The sequence below is a fragment of the Myxine glutinosa genome, chromosome 2, assembly GCF_964187855.1.
Source record: "Myxine glutinosa chromosome 2, kmMyxGlut1.1, whole genome shotgun sequence".
In the NCBI taxonomy this organism is placed as follows: domain Eukaryota; kingdom Metazoa; phylum Chordata; class Myxini; order Myxiniformes; family Myxinidae; genus Myxine; species Myxine glutinosa.
The window spans coordinates 157,501,273-157,521,677 of NC_136262.1; the positions used below are offsets into that span (position 1 = coordinate 157,501,273).

The following is a 20,405-nucleotide window of genomic DNA, read 5'->3' on the forward strand; positions in this document are numbered from 1 at the left end:
CTCAATCATTATCCGTCAGGTCATCGATGCAATGGCTCTTATGGTTCACTTTGTTCACTCCCATTTGTCGACCCGGATTTTGATATCAACCTTTTGGTTGGCTTGAGATTACAAGATCGCAGTCTAAAACGTCTGGTAGGACACGAACATGTGATTATCAGCTTTTGTTGTTCCATTTCCGGGAATATTATTCTTATCGGGTTCTCCTTCCGTCTGGAGAAATACATTTTTGAAACGATCTCATTGCTCCACCCCGTTATTAACCACCACCTCCTGCCTCCCAAACTACCACCCCACCATCATATCTACTTACACTGTACTGACCATCATCTCATAAGTTTGTCATAACATTTGCTTCGGCCAAAGATGCTTGAATATGTAAACTCTCATGACTATTATCATCGCCTCATGCCACACGTTATTCCTTCACAAATTTTCCTGCTTTCTCACTGAAGTAATCTGACATCCTGAAAATGCATCTTTTTTAAAAAACTGCATTAAATGCTACTTTAGGATATCATAGCAGGCCTCTGAACATAACATAACAGTACAACAATGGTGGAACCACCTTTAGAGGCTATTTTTCCCCGCAGAGCAGGTGTTGGCCTTTTTCGGGCACCGTGGTCCCCTTTTTGAAGCAATGTTTTATGGACGGATGCCCTTCCTGCCACCAACCCTGCTAGTCGCCTCTTGCGACACACAGGGAATCACCAGTGAACTGGTCCTCAATTTGCGGACCTCGGAAGGATGACAGGCTGAGTCAACCCCCTGGCGTTAATTCAGCGATCGACCGGGATTCGAACCCAGGATCCCAAGCCGGCACCCTAACCGCTGAATCCAGGATCCTAGGATCCCAAGCCGGCACCCTAACCACTAAGCAAACACCAGGCAACACCATATAACAATGGTGCGTCCTCCAACAATGTGTTAGGGTTGGGGTTAGTGAGTGAGATAACTTCTTTCTGTTCTCCTGTATCTGCAGGTGCTTGCAAGATTCTGGGTGAGGAGGAGCCGTCGAGCCCTGTGCAGCACACACCCCAACTTCCCATTGTGCCCCCTGAACCAACGCCAGACTCGGTTCTCATTGGCCTGACTCGAATCCCCGTCATCGAGAACCCCCAATACTTCCGCCAGGATGAAAGTCTGCTGAACCAGCCGGGAGTCTGTGAGTGGAGCAACGTCCACAGTTTGCCTTATGTTGTAGGCCTCAGCTACTTTGCAAGGCAGCATCACGTTTTTGGATTTTAAAAATGCTTTGTTGTGAAGAGTAAGGGAGCTATTGCCGGCACCCTGGCATAGAGTATGGTTCATGATCTGATGATCTCTAATGTGGTTAAAAGAAAACTTAAGGAGTGTGAACAATGGATGGAATCAACAGAGCGTTGATCAAAGTATGCCTGACGTTTGGAAGCAAGGAGAAGCTGACATTTGTGGCAAAAATCCTTCATCGGAGCAAAAGAGGGGTTGCCAACTGCATCAATCCTATCACATTCTGTTGATTCCCTCCATTGTTCTACCTGTCCGCTGATACACGACACTGGCCTTCATGATTAGCACAAGTTTTCCATTATAGTCTGAATGGAGTGTGGTTTGCCAAAGTTTTCAACACGAGTGTGTGACTGACTTGTGTAAGAACCACCTTTAGAGGCCATTTCTCCCCACAGAGCAGGGGTTGGCCTTTTTTGGGCACCGTGGGTCCCCTTTTGGGAGCAATGTTTTATGGCCGGATGCCCTTCCTGCCGCCAACCCTGTTAGTCGCCTCTTGCGACACACAGGGAATTACCAGTGAACTGGTACTGCCAACCTCGGAAGGATGACAGGCTGAGTCAACCCCCTGGCGTTAATTCAGTGATCGACCCGGATTCGAATCCAGGATCCTAGGATCCCAAGCCGGCACCCTAACCGCTGAACCCAGGATCCTAGGATCCCAAGCCGGCACCCTAAACGCTGAACCCAGGATCCTAGGATCCCAAGCCGGCACCCTAACCGCTGAACCCAGGGTCCTAGGATCCCAAGCCAGCACCCTAACCGCTGAACCCAGGATCCTAGGATCCCAAGCCGGCACCCTAACCGCTGAACCCAGGATCCTAGGATCCCAAGCCAGCACCCTAACCGCTGAACCCAGGATCCTAGGATCCCAAGCCGGCACCCTAACCGCTGAACCCAGGATCCTAGGATCCCAAGCCGGCACCCTAACCGCTGAACCCAGGATCCTAGGATCCCAAGCCGGCACCCTAACCGCTGAACCCAGGATCCCAAGCCGGCACCCTAACAGCTGAACCCAGGATCCTAGGATCCCAAGGCGGCACCCTAACAGCTGAACCCAGGATCCCAGGATCCCAAGCCGGCACCCTAACAGCTGAACCCAGGATCCCAGGATCCAAAGCCGGCACCCTAACAGCTGAACCCAGGATCCTAGGATCCCAAGCCGGCACCCTAACGCTGAACCCAGGATCCCAGGATCCCACGTTGGCACCCTAACCGCTAAGCCATCACCAGGCTACTGTAACTGACTTGTGTCGTAGGATAATAATGGCATGATCGATGGTGGGTTGATTTGAATGACCGAGGGATGTTATCCGGCGTTTGAGTAAGACGTTTGTTCTGCAGTGGTTCAGCACATCAAGCGCAGAGACATCCAGCTGGTGAGCGAGTTGGGTGAGGGTGCATTTGGCAAGGTCTTTCTGGCCGAGTGTTTCAACCTGAGTCCTGAACACGAGAAACTGCTTGTTGCTGTTAAGGTATTACTCACCTGTCATATACACTAGTTCTTTGTCCATAAAGGTAAACATTGCATGTATTTTATAGAAGATTTGCCTTCATCTTTTGATACCTCACCTTGTCCCATTATCTTTTAACCATCCCTGCTTCCCGGCCCTTCTCAGCTTGATGTTGGCTGAACAGTTAAGATGGTGGGCTTAGGATCTTGAGTTCCTGAGTTCAAACCCTGTCCGTGACAAAATAACACCAAGCGGGTTGACTCAGCCTGTCATCCTTCTGAGGTCGGAAAAATGAGTACCAGCTTGTCAGGAGTGAGCCAGTCGAATACCCTGACAGAGTAGGACCTGTCCAGGATTGTGCCTCCATAACCAATCAATGTAACTGCCTTGGCAGCCTCATGTGCCTGATGGCATGAGGAGGATCATCCATCCAAGCTCCCCCTTTATATCATTCTTATTCCATCCTCATTATTTTCTTTATCCTCATTTATTCTTTATGTCATTCTTATTACATCCTCAATAATGTGAAACATTGTAGATATTTTTCAAAAGAAATGTATATGGAGAACGTTAGGAGCTTACAGTGCCTTCAGAAAGTATTCATACCCCTTGACATTTTTCACATTTTGTTGTGTTACAGCCTGAATTTATAATGGATTAAATTGATATTTTTTGTCACTGATCTACACATAATACCCCATAATGTCAAAGTGGAATAGTTTTTTTTAGGAATTTTTACAAGAGAACTAAAAATGAAATATAGATATATCTAAATCACATAAGTATTCAACCCCCTGAGTCAATACTTCATAGAAGCGCTTTTGATAGCGATTACAGCTTCGAGACTTCTTGGGTATGTCTGTATCAGCTTTGCACATCTGGATTTGGGGAGTTTCTCCCATTCTTCCTTGCAGATTTGCTCAAGCTCTGTCAAATTGGATGTGTCGGTGAACAGCAATCTTCAAGCCTTTCCACATATTCTCAATGGGATTCAAGTCTGGGCTTTGACTGAAAAGCATCCCCATAGCATGATGCTGCAAGGCCCATGCTTCACGTTAGGGATGATGTTAGATGGGTGATGAGCTGTGCTCGGTTTCCACTAGATGTAGTACCAGACAAAGAGTTCAATTTTCGTCTCATCAGACCCCAGAATCTTTTGCCTCATGCTCTCAGTCTTTCACGTGCCTTTTTCAAACTCCAGGTGTGCTTCATGTGCCTTTTTCTCAGGAGTGACTTCCGTCTGGCCACTCTCCCATAAAGCCTGGATTTATGAAATGCTGCAGCGACTGTTGTCCTTCTGGCAGGTTCTCCCATCTCAGCCAAGGAACTCTGTAGTTCTGTCAGAGTGGTCAATGGGTTCCTCGTCGCCTCCCTGATCAAGGTCCTTCTTGCCCGGTTGCTCAGTTTGGTCGGACAGCCAACTCTAGGAAGAGTCTGGGTAGTTCCATGTTCTTCCCATTTTCTAATTATGAAGCTCACTGTGCTCTTGCGAACTTTCAACACTCCAGAAATTATTTTATACCCTTCCCCAGATAAATTCCTCACAATTCTATCTTGGAGGTCTACGAACAGTTCCTTGGACTTCATGGTAGAGTTTTTTCTCTGACATGCGCTGCCAACTGTGGGACCTTATATAGAAAGGTGTTTTTCTTTCTAAATCATGTTCAATCAACTGAATTGGCCACAGATGGACTCCAATCAAGTTGTGGAGACATCTAAAGGATGATCAAAGGAAATTGGATGCACCTGAGCTCAATTTGGAGTGTCATAGCAAAGGGGTTGTATACTTATTGACTCGAGACCCTTTCATTTTAAATTGATTTGTAAAAGTTTCTAAAAAAGAAATTCCACTTTGATATTATGGGATGTAGATCAGTGACACATTTTTATTAATATTTAATTCATTTTTAATTCTGGCTGTAACACAAGAAAATGTGAAAAGGCAAGGGGAGTGAATGCTTTCTGAAGGCCCTGCGCAGGCCTATTTTGTTCAAGTCGTCACATCCAATCTGCATGTTTATGATTTACTGATGAGGGCAGCCATGTTGTGACAGTGGCATCAATGTCCATGTGATATTTTATTGACTCTTCAAGGTCTTCCTGCATCTGAAATGTAAGAATTCCAAAGGCTTTGTTTTCCCTTTTAATTTCAAAGCTTGGACTGTGGTGAGGAATTTCAATCAAAACGCAGCATGACCTTGACTAAACTTTCCACAACATCTGTGCAAAAGATCAAAAGTATCATTGGCAAGCTTAGCGATGGAATTCTTATTCAAAGCGCTTATTTTCTTTGAAATATATATTTTTTGAATGTGGAGATCTATTACGCCTGTTTTGCTGCCCATGTTGACCTCCGCAACCGAAGGTGGGCGGAGGTTATGTTTTCACCCGTCTGTTTGTCTGCTTGTTTGTCTGTGAACAAGATATCTCAAACAGCTGTGTCCTTATTCAGACGAAATTTGATGGAGAGGTTGGGTATTTGACAAGTACGAAATGATTCGTTTTTGGTGAAGATCCGGATCAGGATACTGTATTAGGATTTTTAAAGTAATTCTTCACCGTTGGGGGATAGGGCCAAAAACTTCTTTCTTTCTTTTTGTATACAAGATCGAGGCTCGTGAAAGAGCTAACATTAATCACACAAACAGTCAAACCGACACATTAAACACAAAAAAGGGGAGCGGTAGACAAGATGTGGAGAGAGGGGGAAGGACACAAACAACATTTGAGAGCAGGGACATCGAGAGAACTGTGGGAGGGGGAGGGCTTGGGGGGAGGTGGGAGAGATATAAAACATATGGACACTGCATGGACGTCCCGGCAAGAAGTTGGAATTTCGAAAAAGCAGGATATCTCAAAAAGTTATGGACGGATTCGGATCCGATTAGTAGAATTTTTAAAGTGATTCTTCAGCATTGGGAGATCGGGCCAAAAACGATACATAGCAGGATATCTCAAAAAGTTATGGATGGATTTGGATGAAACTTTTTTGACAGGTTCGGTGTCTGACAAGGAAGAATTGATTCAATTTTAGTGAAGATCCGGATTCGGATCCGACTAGTAGAATTTTTAAAGTGATTCTTCAGCATTGGGAGATCGGGCCAAAAACGATAAATAGCCCAATATCTCAAAAAGTTGTGGACGGATGATTTTGATTAATTGTGATTTTGTATTGTGATTTTCTGGTTTCTTAAGTGATTCTTCAGCATTGAGAGATGGGACCAAAAACGATAAATAGCCCAATATCTCAAAAAGTTGTGGACGGATGATTTTGATTAATTGTGATTTTGTATTGTGATTTTCTGGTTTCTTGTGATTCTTCAGCATTGAGAGATGGGACCAAAAACGATAAATAGCCCAATATCTCAAAAAGTTGTGGACGGATTAAGATAAAACTAGGTGGATGAGTTAGTTCGGTGACAATAACAGGCCGATTCAATTTTGGTTCAAGTCCAGATGCAGATCCCATCTATCAGTGAGATACAAAACATAAACTGTTCAGCTCGGGGGAGGTATGCGCTCGACTGATTGTGCAACCAGTTCGGAACATACCGTTAAATGGGGGTGAATAGGCACAGCAAGGTGAATATGGACACAAACTGAGAAAAAGTTCAGAAACTTTTTTCGCTGAAAATTGATAACCACACTGATTTGTTGATATTTGGGTTGAAAGTGTTCTCTAGTTTTTAAAAAAAAGCAACTTATAGTCCCTATTAACCCCATATATGGGTTAAATAGGAATAAATAGGATTTTTATGGCTGTCCCTATTCACCCCGTTTTACGGGTGAATAGGGACAGTCACGAATACAAAAAAAAAAATCAATAAACAATCCAGAGTTTCCACCTTATTGTTAAATTGATAGCTCAGATGGATGCACATAATATGCACCCATAATATAAACCACGGTGCCAATGAAAAAAAAATGGGATAAAAAGTTTCTCCAAACTGTCCCTATTTCTTGATTATTATTTTTTTGTATTAGTGACCGTAAAGCGGGGTGAATAGGGACAGCCATAAAAATCCTATTTATTCCTATTTAACCCATATATGGGGTTAATAGGGACTATAAGTTGCTTTTTAAAAAAACAAGAGAACACTTTCAACCCAAATATCAACAAATCAGTGTGGTTATCAATTTTCAGAGAAAAAAGTTTCCGAACTTTTTTGAGTTTGTGTCCCTATTCACCTTGCTGTCCCTATTCACCCCATTTCACGGTACTCATATTATGAAGAATATAAAAGTTGGCATTTTTATGGGTATTTATGACTGTTGGTTATAGCATTGGCCTGGTTGGACACTGGACATAAAATCAAGCTTATGGCAGCAGTATTAAAGATTGCAATTCCAAGCTTCAGGAAGTCAAGTTAGTTTCAAGAGAACTGGCTTCTGGGAATTACATACTGGATTATCAGAAAAAAAAGCCCAGCAAGCTCATTAACGACCTTCAGGATGGGATAATCGTTCTGCCCCACCTGGGGTGTGTTCAGTTACCAAGCAGCGAGCTAGCGCTTACCAAGTCAACCGTTCCTTATTGAACATTTCAAACGGAGTGCTTGCTTGAGTGCTTAAGCCACTTGGCGAGCGTTTTACAAGAAACTTGGTAACTGAACACACCCCTGGTCTGGCTTCCATGTGATGCTGGTCCACTCATCGTCATAGACCCGCATTCCCTCTCCTTCCTAAACTTGCTCATTCTGAATGACTATGGGTTTGATCCTTCTGTACTTGCAGCATAAATATATTGTGCATGGAAATTTCTAACACTCCAAGCCATTTTCCCATTAATGGCTGTATATTAATTGATATATAGTCTGGAGTTGGCTTAACGGTTAGGGTGGCTGGATTAAGATCTTAGGGTCTTGAGTTTGAGCCCTTGTCGTACCGAAATGAGTACCAGCTTGCTGGAAGCGGAGAACTGCATCAGCGGCACAGCCCTGCTCCACAATGTTGCAACCAGCAGTTACAGGTTACTACTACTACGATTAATCAGCATGCCCCACTACGGTCTTTGGGTCTTTCGCATTCTGCCATGACCATGTCTTGGGCGTCCTTGAGGACGGCGCCAAGTTAGATCGAGTTGGTGACTTTAGTAACGATTTGTGGCATATTCCAGGGAGATACGAGTCGGTACGTATTCACTTAAGCAGCGGATGTATCCAAACAGGGAATTGCGTCTCCTTGCAATATCGAGTGTGATCAGGCCGAGTCTATTGATCACACAAATGGTCCTGTTTGAGACTCGTCATACTAGAGTCCAGGTCTCACAACCATAGAGGACAACAGGTAGGATGCATGTTCTGTAAATGCGGAGCGTTGATGACGAAGACGGTGTTATTTCCAGACACCATCTTGTTGCCACATAACAGAGCCAGCCCTGACCATTCGCCTACGTACAACAGGACTGCAGTATCCAGATGAATGAATGTTGGAGCCCAGGTAGGTGAAGTGGTCCACTGACTCCACAACTACTCCAGAGATAGGTACTGGTAGAGGGGAGGGACAATGGCAACATTCTGTACCTTGGTTTTTTGCCATGAGGGCTTAAGGCCTAGGCTTTTAGCAACCGATTCAAAGCACTTGAACACGGCCGGCCAACGGATAGGGTCTCTCACGAATAGGGCAGCATCATATGCAGAGAGGAGATCGGTGATGACTTCTCTACCGACATTTATTCCAGGCTCATCTGTACAATTTGACATTATAGGAAATGCAGCCACAGAATAATAAGAATAATTGATATATAAATATACGGGAAATTTATATTAAAATAATACAAGTAAAGCATTTGGTGAAATTCATTTTTAATGCAAGTAAAATACAAATAAAGTCGCCGACATTAATTTATATACAGGTACATATATTAACTAGGTCGGCATTCAGTAGAGAGCACACCTCCACCTGGTTGACCATATCACTCAATGGTGAAGAATCACTTAAAGAATTAAATAATTCTCATATCCGAATCCATTTTCAGATCCTCACCAAAATTGAATATATTTGTCCTTGTCACACACACAACCTGTCCAACAAGTTTCGTCCAAATCCGTCCATAACTTTTTGAAATATCCTGCTATTTATTGTTTTTGGCCCTATCTCCCAATGGTGAAGAATCACTTTAAAAATTAAATAATTCTCATATCCGAATCCATATTCAAATCCTCACCAAAATTGAATCGATTCTTCCTTGTCACACACACAACAATGTCCACCAAGTTTCGTCCAAATCCGTCCATAACTTTTTGAGCTATCGTGCTATGTATCGTTTTTTGCCCAATCTCCCAAATGGTGAAGATTCACTTTAAAATTAAATAATTCTCATATCCGAATCCATATTCAGATCTTCACCAAAATCTAATCGAATCGTCCTTGTCACACACCCAACCGGTCCACCAAGTTTCGTCCAAATCCATCCATAACTCTTTGAGATATCCTGCTATGTATAGTTTTTGGCCCTATCTCCCAATGGTGAAGAATTACTTTAAAACTTCTAGTAGCCGGATCCGAATCCGGATCTTCGCCAAAAGCGACTCATTTTGTCCTCGTCACATACGCTACATCTCTGCCAAATTTCATCTGAATCCTTCCACAACTTTTTGAGATATTTTGTTCACAAACAAACGGACAAACAGACAGACAGACAGGGGTGAAAACATAACCTCCATCCACTTTTGGTGGACCATCCACGTTTCGTTTTACTCTTAAAAACACTTTCACCACCGCTTTTTTCACTAACATTTGCTTTTCACTTTCAAGGCCAAGATAAGCATTTGAGTTGTTTGTGTAACAGGGTACTCAAAATGAAAAGGGTTAGATACGTATGTTTTTGAAGTGTATCATAACACGCATACCTGCTCACCCTCTATTTACCAGAACTTTGTCCAAAATAATTGGAGTTTCTGTAAAAATAAATATTTTAATAAAGGATAGTGAAGGATGGATCCATCGATACCACAAGCAGCTTCTCGTTTGGTTCGTCTCACCTGAAGAGTTTCATGTTTACAATATCCCTGAAAAAGTGACTCCTCTACCTCTTGTGGTAATATCGATGCAGGTGTCTGTCACCATGTAATTATTGACCACGACAACTCCCCCTTTTTGTACCTTGATGCATCAGGCTGCCGGAGCAGTTTCTAGGCTATTGGGCACAATCCTGGATGGGTCGCAACTCCGATGCAGGATCCTCGAATGGTTCATTCTTCCCAGTAAGTTGGTACTCATTTTGCCAACCTCGGAGGATGACAGGCTGAGTCAACCCACCTGGTGTTAATTCAACGGCATGATAGGGCCTTGAACTGAGATCTCAAGCCAGCTACCTTAACCGTTAAGCCAACACCAGGCTTCATGTAATTATTACCATAAGGAAAACTTTTATCTACCTCTTTACCTATTTGTACCTTGTTCTAGCAGCGCAATCTGTACAGCCATGAATGACCAAAAGTTAAACCCAAAAAATGTTGGTTGGTGCTCCTGTTACGCAAACAATTTTTTTTTGGTCCAACCTAACCATACAAAGTGTGGTCTCTCTGACTTCCACTGCCTCGTTTCTGGTCTTGCACCCTCTGCACCTTCTATGCTTTGTTCCCTGCACACCCTCACCCCTCCCCCCAGGTTTCTGCAGGGCTCACAAGGTCCACCATCAAAACCCCTTTTGGTGAAACTACCTAAATCTAGAACCACTGCTCACTTCCTCTCATTTGTTCCTCTTTTTTCCCACCTGTGGAACCACCTTCCACACTCTCTTCAATCTCATTGTTTCCTTCAGGTCTTCCAGACAGCTCTTCTCCACCATCTCAAGTCATCCCCCATACAAAATCATGATCTTTCTACGCCTGTTAAACTACCCCAACCCCTCCCAAGCATTTTGCTTATGTATCCATCTTGTCCACCCTTTGCATTCTCCCTTATCCCTCATCGTTACCTGCATCCCTTGTTTGTCCGTCTCCATCTATTTTCTCCCTCCACTGTTGGAGTTGCTGTTGACGTTTTCCCTTTCTCCTGTTGTTCCCTTTGTTATGTTGTGCCACGATTTGTTCTGTGTCATAGCTCTTCCACGAACCTAGACTAGACCATGTAGGAAAAAAACTATATATATATATATATCAGTGAGATACAAAACATAAACTGTTCAGCTCGGGTATTTATGTATATGTATTTAGCCCATAAGCACAGTCTTATAATGCCTCGCCAAGACTGTTACAATTTAGAACTTTTTTTGTTGAAGTGTACTTGACTAAATTTTTTTTACCAACATTCTTTTGGGTGTGCATGAATTGATCAAATATATTTGGTCAAGCAAACTTCATCAAAATTGTGAACCAGCATTTTTGGGGTCTCACTAAAATCCGAAATGGACCTCAAAATCCGAAATGGAGCGAAATGGACCTCAAAATAACCAATAACTTCCCCATAGCCTACACTTTTCATTTCATTTCATACACAACATATTAAGCCAACCTCAATAACATCCGAAATGGATGGTGATTCAGTAGTAAAATTAAATGTTAAAATACTGATCTAAAACAGGTGAGGAATGAATAAAATGTAATGTTAATTAAGTACCCCTAACCCTAACCCTAACAACCCTAACCCTAACCCTAACAACCCTAACCCTAACCCTAACAACCCTAACCCTAACAACTCTAACCCTAACCCTAATCCATTTCGGATGATTTTGAAGGTCCATTTCGCTCCATTTCGGATTTTGAGTCCATTTCGGATGATTTTGAAGGTCCATTTCGCTCCATTTCGGATTTTGAGTCCATTTCGGATGATTTTGAAGGTCCATTTCGCTCCATTTCGGATTTTGAGTCCATTTCGGATTTTAGTGAGACCGGCATTTTTGGGGTTAAATAGCCATACCCCCCCCCCCCCCCAAAAAAAGCATTTTTGGCCAAAGAGGTAAAATTGACCAAATTGATCAAACAATTTGTGATATCCATAATTTTTCTCGTACTTGTACAACATTTCTTTCAAACAGAGGGTTTATTAATCTCAAATTTTTGTATTTATTATTTTATTACCACAGCTGATGACTAACCGAATTGAGGTTGCATTTCTCAATCTCTATTGTTGAACAGCCGGTGAATACAACCACCTTTATCCATCATGATGTGGGTGATTGATAATGTGGTAAAGGTCCAAGGTTGATTCCCATATCCTTCATTGCTTTAGACCACATGTTTGGATGTCCGTCCTTTGAGTAATCTATCAATGTGGAAGTTTCTTCATAATCGAATTGCACCAACCCCCCCCCCCCCCCCCCCCAAAAAGGCTTTGTTTTGAGGAAATGCTGTTTCCCAAGTTATCTGAACATTATAAAGACTCCATACTTCATGATTGCTCCTCATACAACAGAACCCCTTCCCGCCCCCCCCCCCTACCATGCCTCCTCCGCCCAAGCCCTCTCCGTCCCACAGATCTCCCGATGTCCCTGTTCTCTACTGTTGTACTTGTGTGCTTCCCTCTCTCTCTCCCCATCTTGTCTCCCACTCCCTTTATTATGTTTTATGTGTCCGTTTTATTTATTTATTAATGTTAACTCTTACACGAGCCTCGATCTTGTATATACAGAACATGATCTTTGGGATATGCTAATATTATCTCTACACTGCCTTACCTATGGAATGCAGACGCTGAAAGATAGTAGTGATACCTCTCGCAAAGATTTCCAGCATGAGGCCGAGCTCCTCACAAATCTTCAGCATCCACACATCGTTCGTTTTTACGGTGTGTGCGTGGAAGGGGAGCCTCTTATCATGGTGTTTGAGTACATGAGGCACGGGGACTTGAACCGTTTTCTCCGGTGAGTCAGAGACATCAGTGCTGGTTTGGGCACTTCTTAGTTACAAATACCTAAAATACCTAAAATGAATCTACTCGGATACAAACTTATAATTGTTGCAGATCTCAGAACGTCGGCCTCCCCCTTACCAAGGGGGGATTAATCCCCTTGTCTTTTTACTAGCCAATGCGATCCGGGGCTATCACGTTCCTTCCGGTCGGTGTTAAATAGGGTTGTAAGCCAAATTCGTCTTATTACCTAAGTACTAACACTGGGCGTGAAGCAAGGAAATAACCCCACCCAAACCACGGTTTCAGTGGACACGCCGAGCGAAAGCGAGCCGCGATTCGGGCCGTTAATGGGAACTAACCCGATTGGAGCGGTTCCTGATCGTGCCACGCTTACCCAATTGAGAAATCACTAAGAAGGTCGAATCAAGAGGAAACAGGAAGAACAGGTAGTTTATTACACTTTGTACAAATAAGAGGAAGAAAAGAAGCAATGTACAGTAAAGAGGAAGAAGCAGATACACAGGGCAGCCTTATACAGTCTTATACTTATCCCTGGACACGGGCCCGCTCGCACTCATACTCAGGCTCGGACTCAGACTCACACGGGGTTTGTAGATGGTCAGGTTGAAGGTCCACCGATGGCGTCCACAGCTCGCTCCGGTCCCCGACTCATACCACGAAGCAGATGGTGATGGTAGACGGCAGGCAAGATCGCCGCGTGTTGGTGGCACGGATCGTACAATTATATGGGGGGGATCGGTAAGCTGGCGATTATACTGGCGTACGTAATAGTTGTACCGGCGCCTTTATACGCACTCCCAGTATAGCTCGGTACAATGCGCCACTTCCACAATGCTTTCCCACTGATGTCACCAAAGCGCCTTTCCCAATCGAGTCCTTGAAACAAGCAAGGCAATGTGCTCCCACCAAGTCCTTCAGAGGGCTCTCTTCTCAATACTCTTCACACGAACTTGACGAGCGCCTCTCCATTCTCATAACTCTCTCAAGACTCGAGCGCCTGCCTCTCCCTTCTCATAACTCGAGCTCAGCACTTTCCTTGGGGATCTGACTCAGCGCATGTCCTCCTCATAACTGATGTGGCGGCCTCGCGCAAAGGGTTTTATTGCCATGCTCAGCGAACCCTCTGGAATCTCTAGCCACACCCCGTCAGGCGATGTCGCCTCAGCCCTGATTGGTTGTTGGGGTCTCACCGGCTCCGCCCTTGATGGCTGCCTGACGTGGCCACACCCCCACCCTTGCGCTCCGCCCCCTTTTCGGGCCTTACCTCGTGGCATTTGGGCTGGTTTCAGCATCCTAATGCGAGGGGCAATGGGGTGCAGACTGGATAGTGCGCAATGGAGTCGATTGGAGGGAGGGTGCAAACTGAACGGGGCCTACTCTTATTTGTTTTACACAACGCAGATGATAACTATTGGAAATGGCCTTATCTCACATATACTAAGAAATAACTAATGTTCTAAGGTGACCTACATGTTGCATGTGGCCTAACTGTGGGGTGCAACCTTTAACCTTTAATGATGTTACCTGTGCGGGTTCTCAAAACCACAACAATATATAAACATATATATATACATACAACCCGGCCAAATTCCAAATTCCTGCTCTAACCTACAGGGGGCACTGCTTCAGCTGCATCACCAGCAAATGTGCTGCATACAAAACAGGGATTTCTACTGATTTGTGTGACAATTGATGTTGTTTGATGTTTGACAATTGATGTGTTTTTGTCATTATTAAAATATTAATTTTATCAGGAAGTCAGTATAGGACAACCGATGTAGGGACAACACAAATACCTAAAATGAATCTACTCGGATACAAACTTATAAACCTATGAAGTACTTCCCAATCATCTGCGGAGGATTTCAAATCCAGGCAAGAACACTCATGAAGGTCCAGCATCGCAGAGCTACAAAACTGAAGGTCCCATAGATCTTACTATAATTCACCAAATGTCTGTCTGTCTGTTCCCAGGTACCGCAAAAACGGCTGAGCCGATCGCAACGAAATTTTGGGTGGGTAATTCTGGGACCCCCTGAAGTAAAATGTTGTTTTCCAATTTTTTTCACAATTTTCCAATTTTTCCAATTTCCAATTTTTCCAATTTTCCAATTTTCCAGTTTTTCCAAATACGATGGAATAATATTTACCAATATGAACAGTGATGTGGCTTTTGTTAAAATTCTACAAATACTGTTTACTTGTACAACAAGTACAATGATTTAACGGATGTTTATATGAATCGTTTAAAATAAAAAAAAGCCTTCAATTTCTGATATTTTGCCCTTTCATTTGGGCCTCCCAATTGAAGCCCCGCCCATAGGGCGGGTACCGTTGCCAGTGTTTGTAATTCTCCTTCTGTTCCGACAGCTTAGCTCATAATTGGTTTAATTTCAGTAGTTGGATTAAACACGAATCTACTGCATTTTATCGTGGGCAGGTCCGTGACTACTGAAAGGATCACATGAAGTAGGTGTAATTGCATACCTATGTGTAGGGCAATGAAGGACCAAGATGGGTGGGTGGAGGCCAACTCCTGCCAATCAGCCTGGTGGGGGCGGGCCCACGGAAACGCATTTGGCCTCGGACCAATCACACATATGAGGTTAACGGTGGAATACTTAATACAGTGCTACAACAGAAAAACATTTTCAAGTCAGTATACTTCAAGTCTGACTACTGTTCAGTCTTCACATCTTTTATGTTCCTCTGTTCATGTTCAACCGACAATTTCTAACGACAAGATATTTCATAGTTGAATGGAAATCAAATTCTCCACCATGCACACACATTTTTTTTAAAGAATAGAAATCCCTTTAATGCATGTGCTAAAAAGGGGGGCAACTGAGATCACAAAAAGAGGGTGGATGAGTGAATAGTTTATGCTCTCACTTGACAAAAGCATCAATCCTGTTGAAAATTGCAGCTCATGATTGGCTGCACAGCGAGGTGATGATTGTCAGTCAATATTATTTATAAACAACAACTACTGCTTTTATTCAGTGGCTACAATTAATCCATCCTTCCTCAAGTGGGGTCAGTGAAGAGGGGCATGTAGGACCAAGTCTTTAGCAAACCGGCTCGCAAGGCCTGACGTTCAACTGGAGGTGATTTGGGCAGGAATTTGGAATATATTCACAATGCCAGCGATAACTCGTCTATTCTTTGGAAAACATACTGCGGGATCTTTAACATCATCCGACTAATGTTGGCACATGGGATGACCGGCTTAACACTCAAGAAAGTTACGTTTTTACATTTGTTACACTCTAGAAAGTTAGAAAGTTCGTTAAAGAGGGCACTAGAAAGTTACATTTAATGTTATCGTGAGAATAGCTTCCTTTACTTCTGTTCAAAACAGTTGGTGTTCATTCATCAGCCTGGTTATTACGAGCTGTATTTCGTGTTACCTGAATATAGATGTTTTTCGAATTTTGAGGAAACTTTCACTGTATGATGTCATTAACTTCCCTTTGTTACTTCTCTGAAATGATGTCATCCTTGTGCATTGCCTTCTTCCTCATTGTGTGTTTTTGGGGGTGCATGGTTTTCTCTTGTGTGTCTCAGGCTGAATATTTGAATGGCCTTGTCTCCGCTGGCAAATTGGCATCATGCTTGGATGGTTGCTATAGTGTGTCCATGTACTAGAGTTGAGTAGAAACGATGAAAAATCATTCCGCCAACTCTTGTATATCAACCTATTTTAGTTATCTCTGGAATGGGAACTTCGTGGTATTATTGATGTGCTCTTCGTCGCATTTACGTCTCAAACCAATCGGCCTGTTACTTTCACAACGCAGACAGGTCGGTGGTCTCTCTGTCTTCTCAATTCTGGTTTACACACTCTGCTCTCTCCGTGCTATGTACCCCCAGGGGTCTACAGGCCACACAAGGTCTGCCAGTAATCCCCTTATGGTGAAACTACCTAAATCCAGAATCACTGGTCACCTCCACTCATTTGTTCTTCATTTTCCCTGCCTGTAGAATTAACTTCCTCAGTCTCCTCAATCTCATTCTTCCCTCTGGGTTTTCAAGATGGTTGTTCCACCTCCAGCACGGGTCATCCCTATCTACAACCATGATCATTTCTACCCACACTGCCCCTCCTCAAGTCCATCTCTTTCCAAGTTTTTAGTTTTTTTTCCATTTCTGTGATTGAGAGTTTGTGGCTGTATCCATCTTGTTCATCCCTTTGCCCTCCCTTTGCTCTCATTCTTCTCCACATCCATTATCTCTCCAATGCTCCCTCTATTTTGGTCCTCCACCCTGCTGTTGTGAGGAGTCACCCCTCCCTCCCCTCATCTTTCTACTGTTCATTTTGTTCTGTCATCTCCTGATCCGTTCCTTTTTCTATCTAGCTCCTCCACAAGCCTCAACATGGCATACAAATAAAACATCATGAAGTGGATTTGCTCATTTTTGAGATCTTTGGCGAGAGCATTAAAATTTGCAGGTGCTTTGAAAAAGGAAGATCAAATCTCTCTTTGTGGACAATGCTATCTCACTACAATCCTGAACTTTCTACAGGTCGCACAAGATCTGCCAGCAACCCTCTTCTGGTGAAATTGCCAAAAGCAAGACTCTCTGCTCACCTTCACTCCTTCATTCCTCTTTACTCCCGTCTCTGGAACAAACTCCCACACTCTCTTCAATCCCACTCCTCCCTCCAGGTCTTTAAAACAGCTGTTCACCACTATCTATCTTTTCTACCCCTGTTAATTCACCCCAGATCCACTTTTTTTTTGAAATCCCGACTTCTTTCTTTCCTGGAAGTTCTAGCAATGTCCATGTGTTTTCTACCTTTCCCACCCCCTTGCCTTCCCACGCCTCCTCTCCCCAAGCCCTCTCCCTCCCACAGATCTCCCGATGTCCCTGCTCTCAAATGTTGTACTTGTGTGCTTCCCTCTCTCTCCCCCATCTTGTCTCCCGCTCCCTTTATCTTGTTTTATGTGTCAGTTTGTCTTTTTGTGATTGATGTTTGCTCTTACACGAGCCTCGATCTTGTACACAAAAAAAAAAAAAAAAAAAAAAAAAAAAAAAAAATCCATTCCTTCCTGCCACATGTGAGCAAATTCCTTATTTTATCATGATATCTGCAAATCTTGAATAAAACTCTGCAGACTCAACCATGTTTGTTAACTCCACGCAAACATAGCATCGGCTACTTCCTCATTCATAAAAAGTTGAGTAACTCTGCAACTAAAGACAGTATGAAGAGGTGTTGTTTACTGAACTGTTACTGAAATGTAATACATGGAAAATGGAATGAAGTCTGACTCAAGTATCTGCAAAGCTGGCGGAGACAGAACAGATTTTTTCATTGGCCTTCAGCTCAACAAGATCATCTTTCATTATATCACCATCATCCATGGAATCCAGGTTGAAAAGAAATGGATCCCGTAACCATCTCTGTGCAATAGAAATCTCTCCATGGTGAAAGTATCCTTGGAATGACTGAATCAGCACCTGCAAATGTTCTTTTCCCGCATTAGCAGCCTCATCAAGTTTAAGAAAGTTTGCAAAATTTCCATTCTCAATGCGCTGCATCCAAATTGGAAGTTTTTGGGTGAAGGCAGACACCTTTTCCCTGGCAGTGATCATGTTCATCCCTGTTCCTTGGATGCAGGTGTTCAAATCGTTGAGGGGTGTGAATATAACTGCCAGGTATGCCAGGGACAAAATGAACTCCCTATTTTCAAAGTGGTCAGCAATGTCACCTTCTTGCTTTCTAAGAAACTGCTTGATTTATTCGTGCAGTTCGAAGACACGAGTAAGCACCCGGCCACGGGAAAGCCATCTCACTATTTAAAAGTAAGAATAAAAATATATTTAAAAGATAAAATAATTATGAACAGCTAAAGTCCTAAATTATTATTTAAAAAAACCAAACCCTTGTAATTTTTAAACAAAAACATTTTAACCCTTCTTTTTTTCTTTAAATACTGTCATACCCTTCTTTTTTAATTGAAATTTATTTTGGGGCGGCGTGTCTCGTACCCCCAGCTTGGAGGTTTCGTACCCCCAGGGGGTACAGGTACCCCTGGTTAAGAACCTATGCATTAAAGTACGATGAGGATAACCTAGGTAGAGACTGTGATGGAAGACTTTTGATGTAGCTGGTGTATGTTAATTCTCATTAATCCTGTGGTTTGGTAGGGCACATGGTCCTGATGCACACTTTTTGGCTGAGGGAAAAGACTCACCCACTGGATTGGAGCTGAGTCAGCCCCAAATGCTGCACATTGGCTGGCAGATTGCTGCTGGGGTCGAGTACCTCACCGAGCAGCACTTTGTGCACCGGGACCTGGCTACGCGCAACTGTCTAGTCGGGCTTGGCCTGCTCGTCAAGATTGGCGACTTTGGGATGTCCAGAGACGTCTATAGCACCGATTACTACAGGGTGGGTGAAAAGATGTGGTTACCTGTCTGTGGTTACCCTGGCGGGAGTAATGATGTGCTGTTTACAATGCTATCTCACTCTTTTCCATTCCCAGTATATAAACCTTCCGAAGCGGTAGCATTCGATAGTTGAGCTCGTGTGGCTAGTCGTATATCTATTTGTGGACAGGTTGGCGGCCACACCATGCTTCCTATCCGCTGGATGCCTCCAGAGAGCATCATGTATCGGAAGTTTACGGCCGAGAGTGATGTGTGGAGCCTGGGAGTGGTGCTTTGGGAGATTTTCACCTTCGGGAAACAGCCCTGGTATCAGCTGTCTAACAATGAGGTGAGACTACAGTGCAAGAAAGAGAAAATCTTTAACATCAGGAATAAAGGGAACAGAGAAGGAATGTTTTTGTTTCGTTCTCAGACTGGAAGTCAACACAGGAGTTGGGACTTTGGGATATTGACTTGGGTGGGTGGCATGGCAAGACATAAAGGCCAAATGTTGTGATTGGAAAATGTAGAGTAGCTCTCTGTACCATCATCCTTTTGGCTTTGTTGTGACTCATCAATTGGCCAATACACCTGGTGTTGGATTAACGGTTAAGGTGGCTGCCTAAAGGTCTTTGGGTCTTGAGATTGAGTCCCTGTCATGGGTTGATGCAGCCTATAATACTTCCGAAGTCGGCGAAATGATTACCAACTTACTGGAAACGGGGGGGCACTGCATCAGCGGAACAGCCATGCTCCCAGCAATAATGCAACCAGCAGCTACAGGCTGTATTCAAAATAATAATAATAATTGGACAATCATAGTTTGTGAAAGAAAAAAGTTACATTACCCTGCATTCATCTATGTATATAACAAGATCAGGTGTCTGTGTGTTGTCTTTACATCTTCCAAACCACTGGTCGCACTAAGTGGGGAACGGGACCAATTGCCACGGACCCAGGCAGTGCAGGGTCAAAAAAAAACAGATCATACTAAAATACGCCATTTGTGTCTGTCCGTCTGTCTGATGAATTTTTGACGCCAATACATTCCGTCCTTACTTATCCAATCTCAACCAAACTTGACAGGATGACCAAGGGTTACATAAGGAAGGTTGTGGCGGATTAATTTGCCCCCCTCCCCAAGTGGGTTTTCTCCCCTGAGTGGGTTTTACCCGCCATTGCCGTCAATGGGGTTGCGTGTTGAGGTGTATAGCCGTATTAAGTTAGCTTTATCGTGGCGTTTTTCCAAATAAGAAGATTTATCGTGGCGTTTTTCCAAAGACGCTTTGAATAACAAAATTGATGATAATCGCATATTATTAATGTTATTACAAAACAATATTAATACTAATAATGTCCCACTTCCCCAAGGCGTTTTTCCTGCAATGATAACGTGTTTAAATAGCTTATCGTTATAATGGCGTTTCCGTGGGAGCAACGTCTTCTCCAGGAAGAAAAAATATTATAAACCACAAACACGTTTGATTTGCT

The 20,405-nt window shown here is 43.4% G+C and overlaps 1 protein-coding gene across 1 annotated transcript in view; it reads left to right on the forward strand.

The window, feature by feature from the left end:
* The window catches only part of LOC144890814 (NT-3 growth factor receptor-like), a 104,449-nt gene that overhangs the window by 81,217 nt on the left and 2,827 nt on the right, over positions 1-20,405 (forward strand). Inside the window, exons 12-16 of the mRNA XM_078772655.1 lie at positions 983-1,165; positions 2,611-2,741; positions 12,353-12,525; positions 18,693-18,936; positions 19,105-19,263. Coding sequence (XP_078628781.1) covers positions 983-1,165; positions 2,611-2,741; positions 12,353-12,525; positions 18,693-18,936; positions 19,105-19,263 — 890 coding nt within the window. The remainder of the gene's footprint in view (positions 1-982; positions 1,166-2,610; positions 2,742-12,352; positions 12,526-18,692; positions 18,937-19,104; positions 19,264-20,405) is intronic.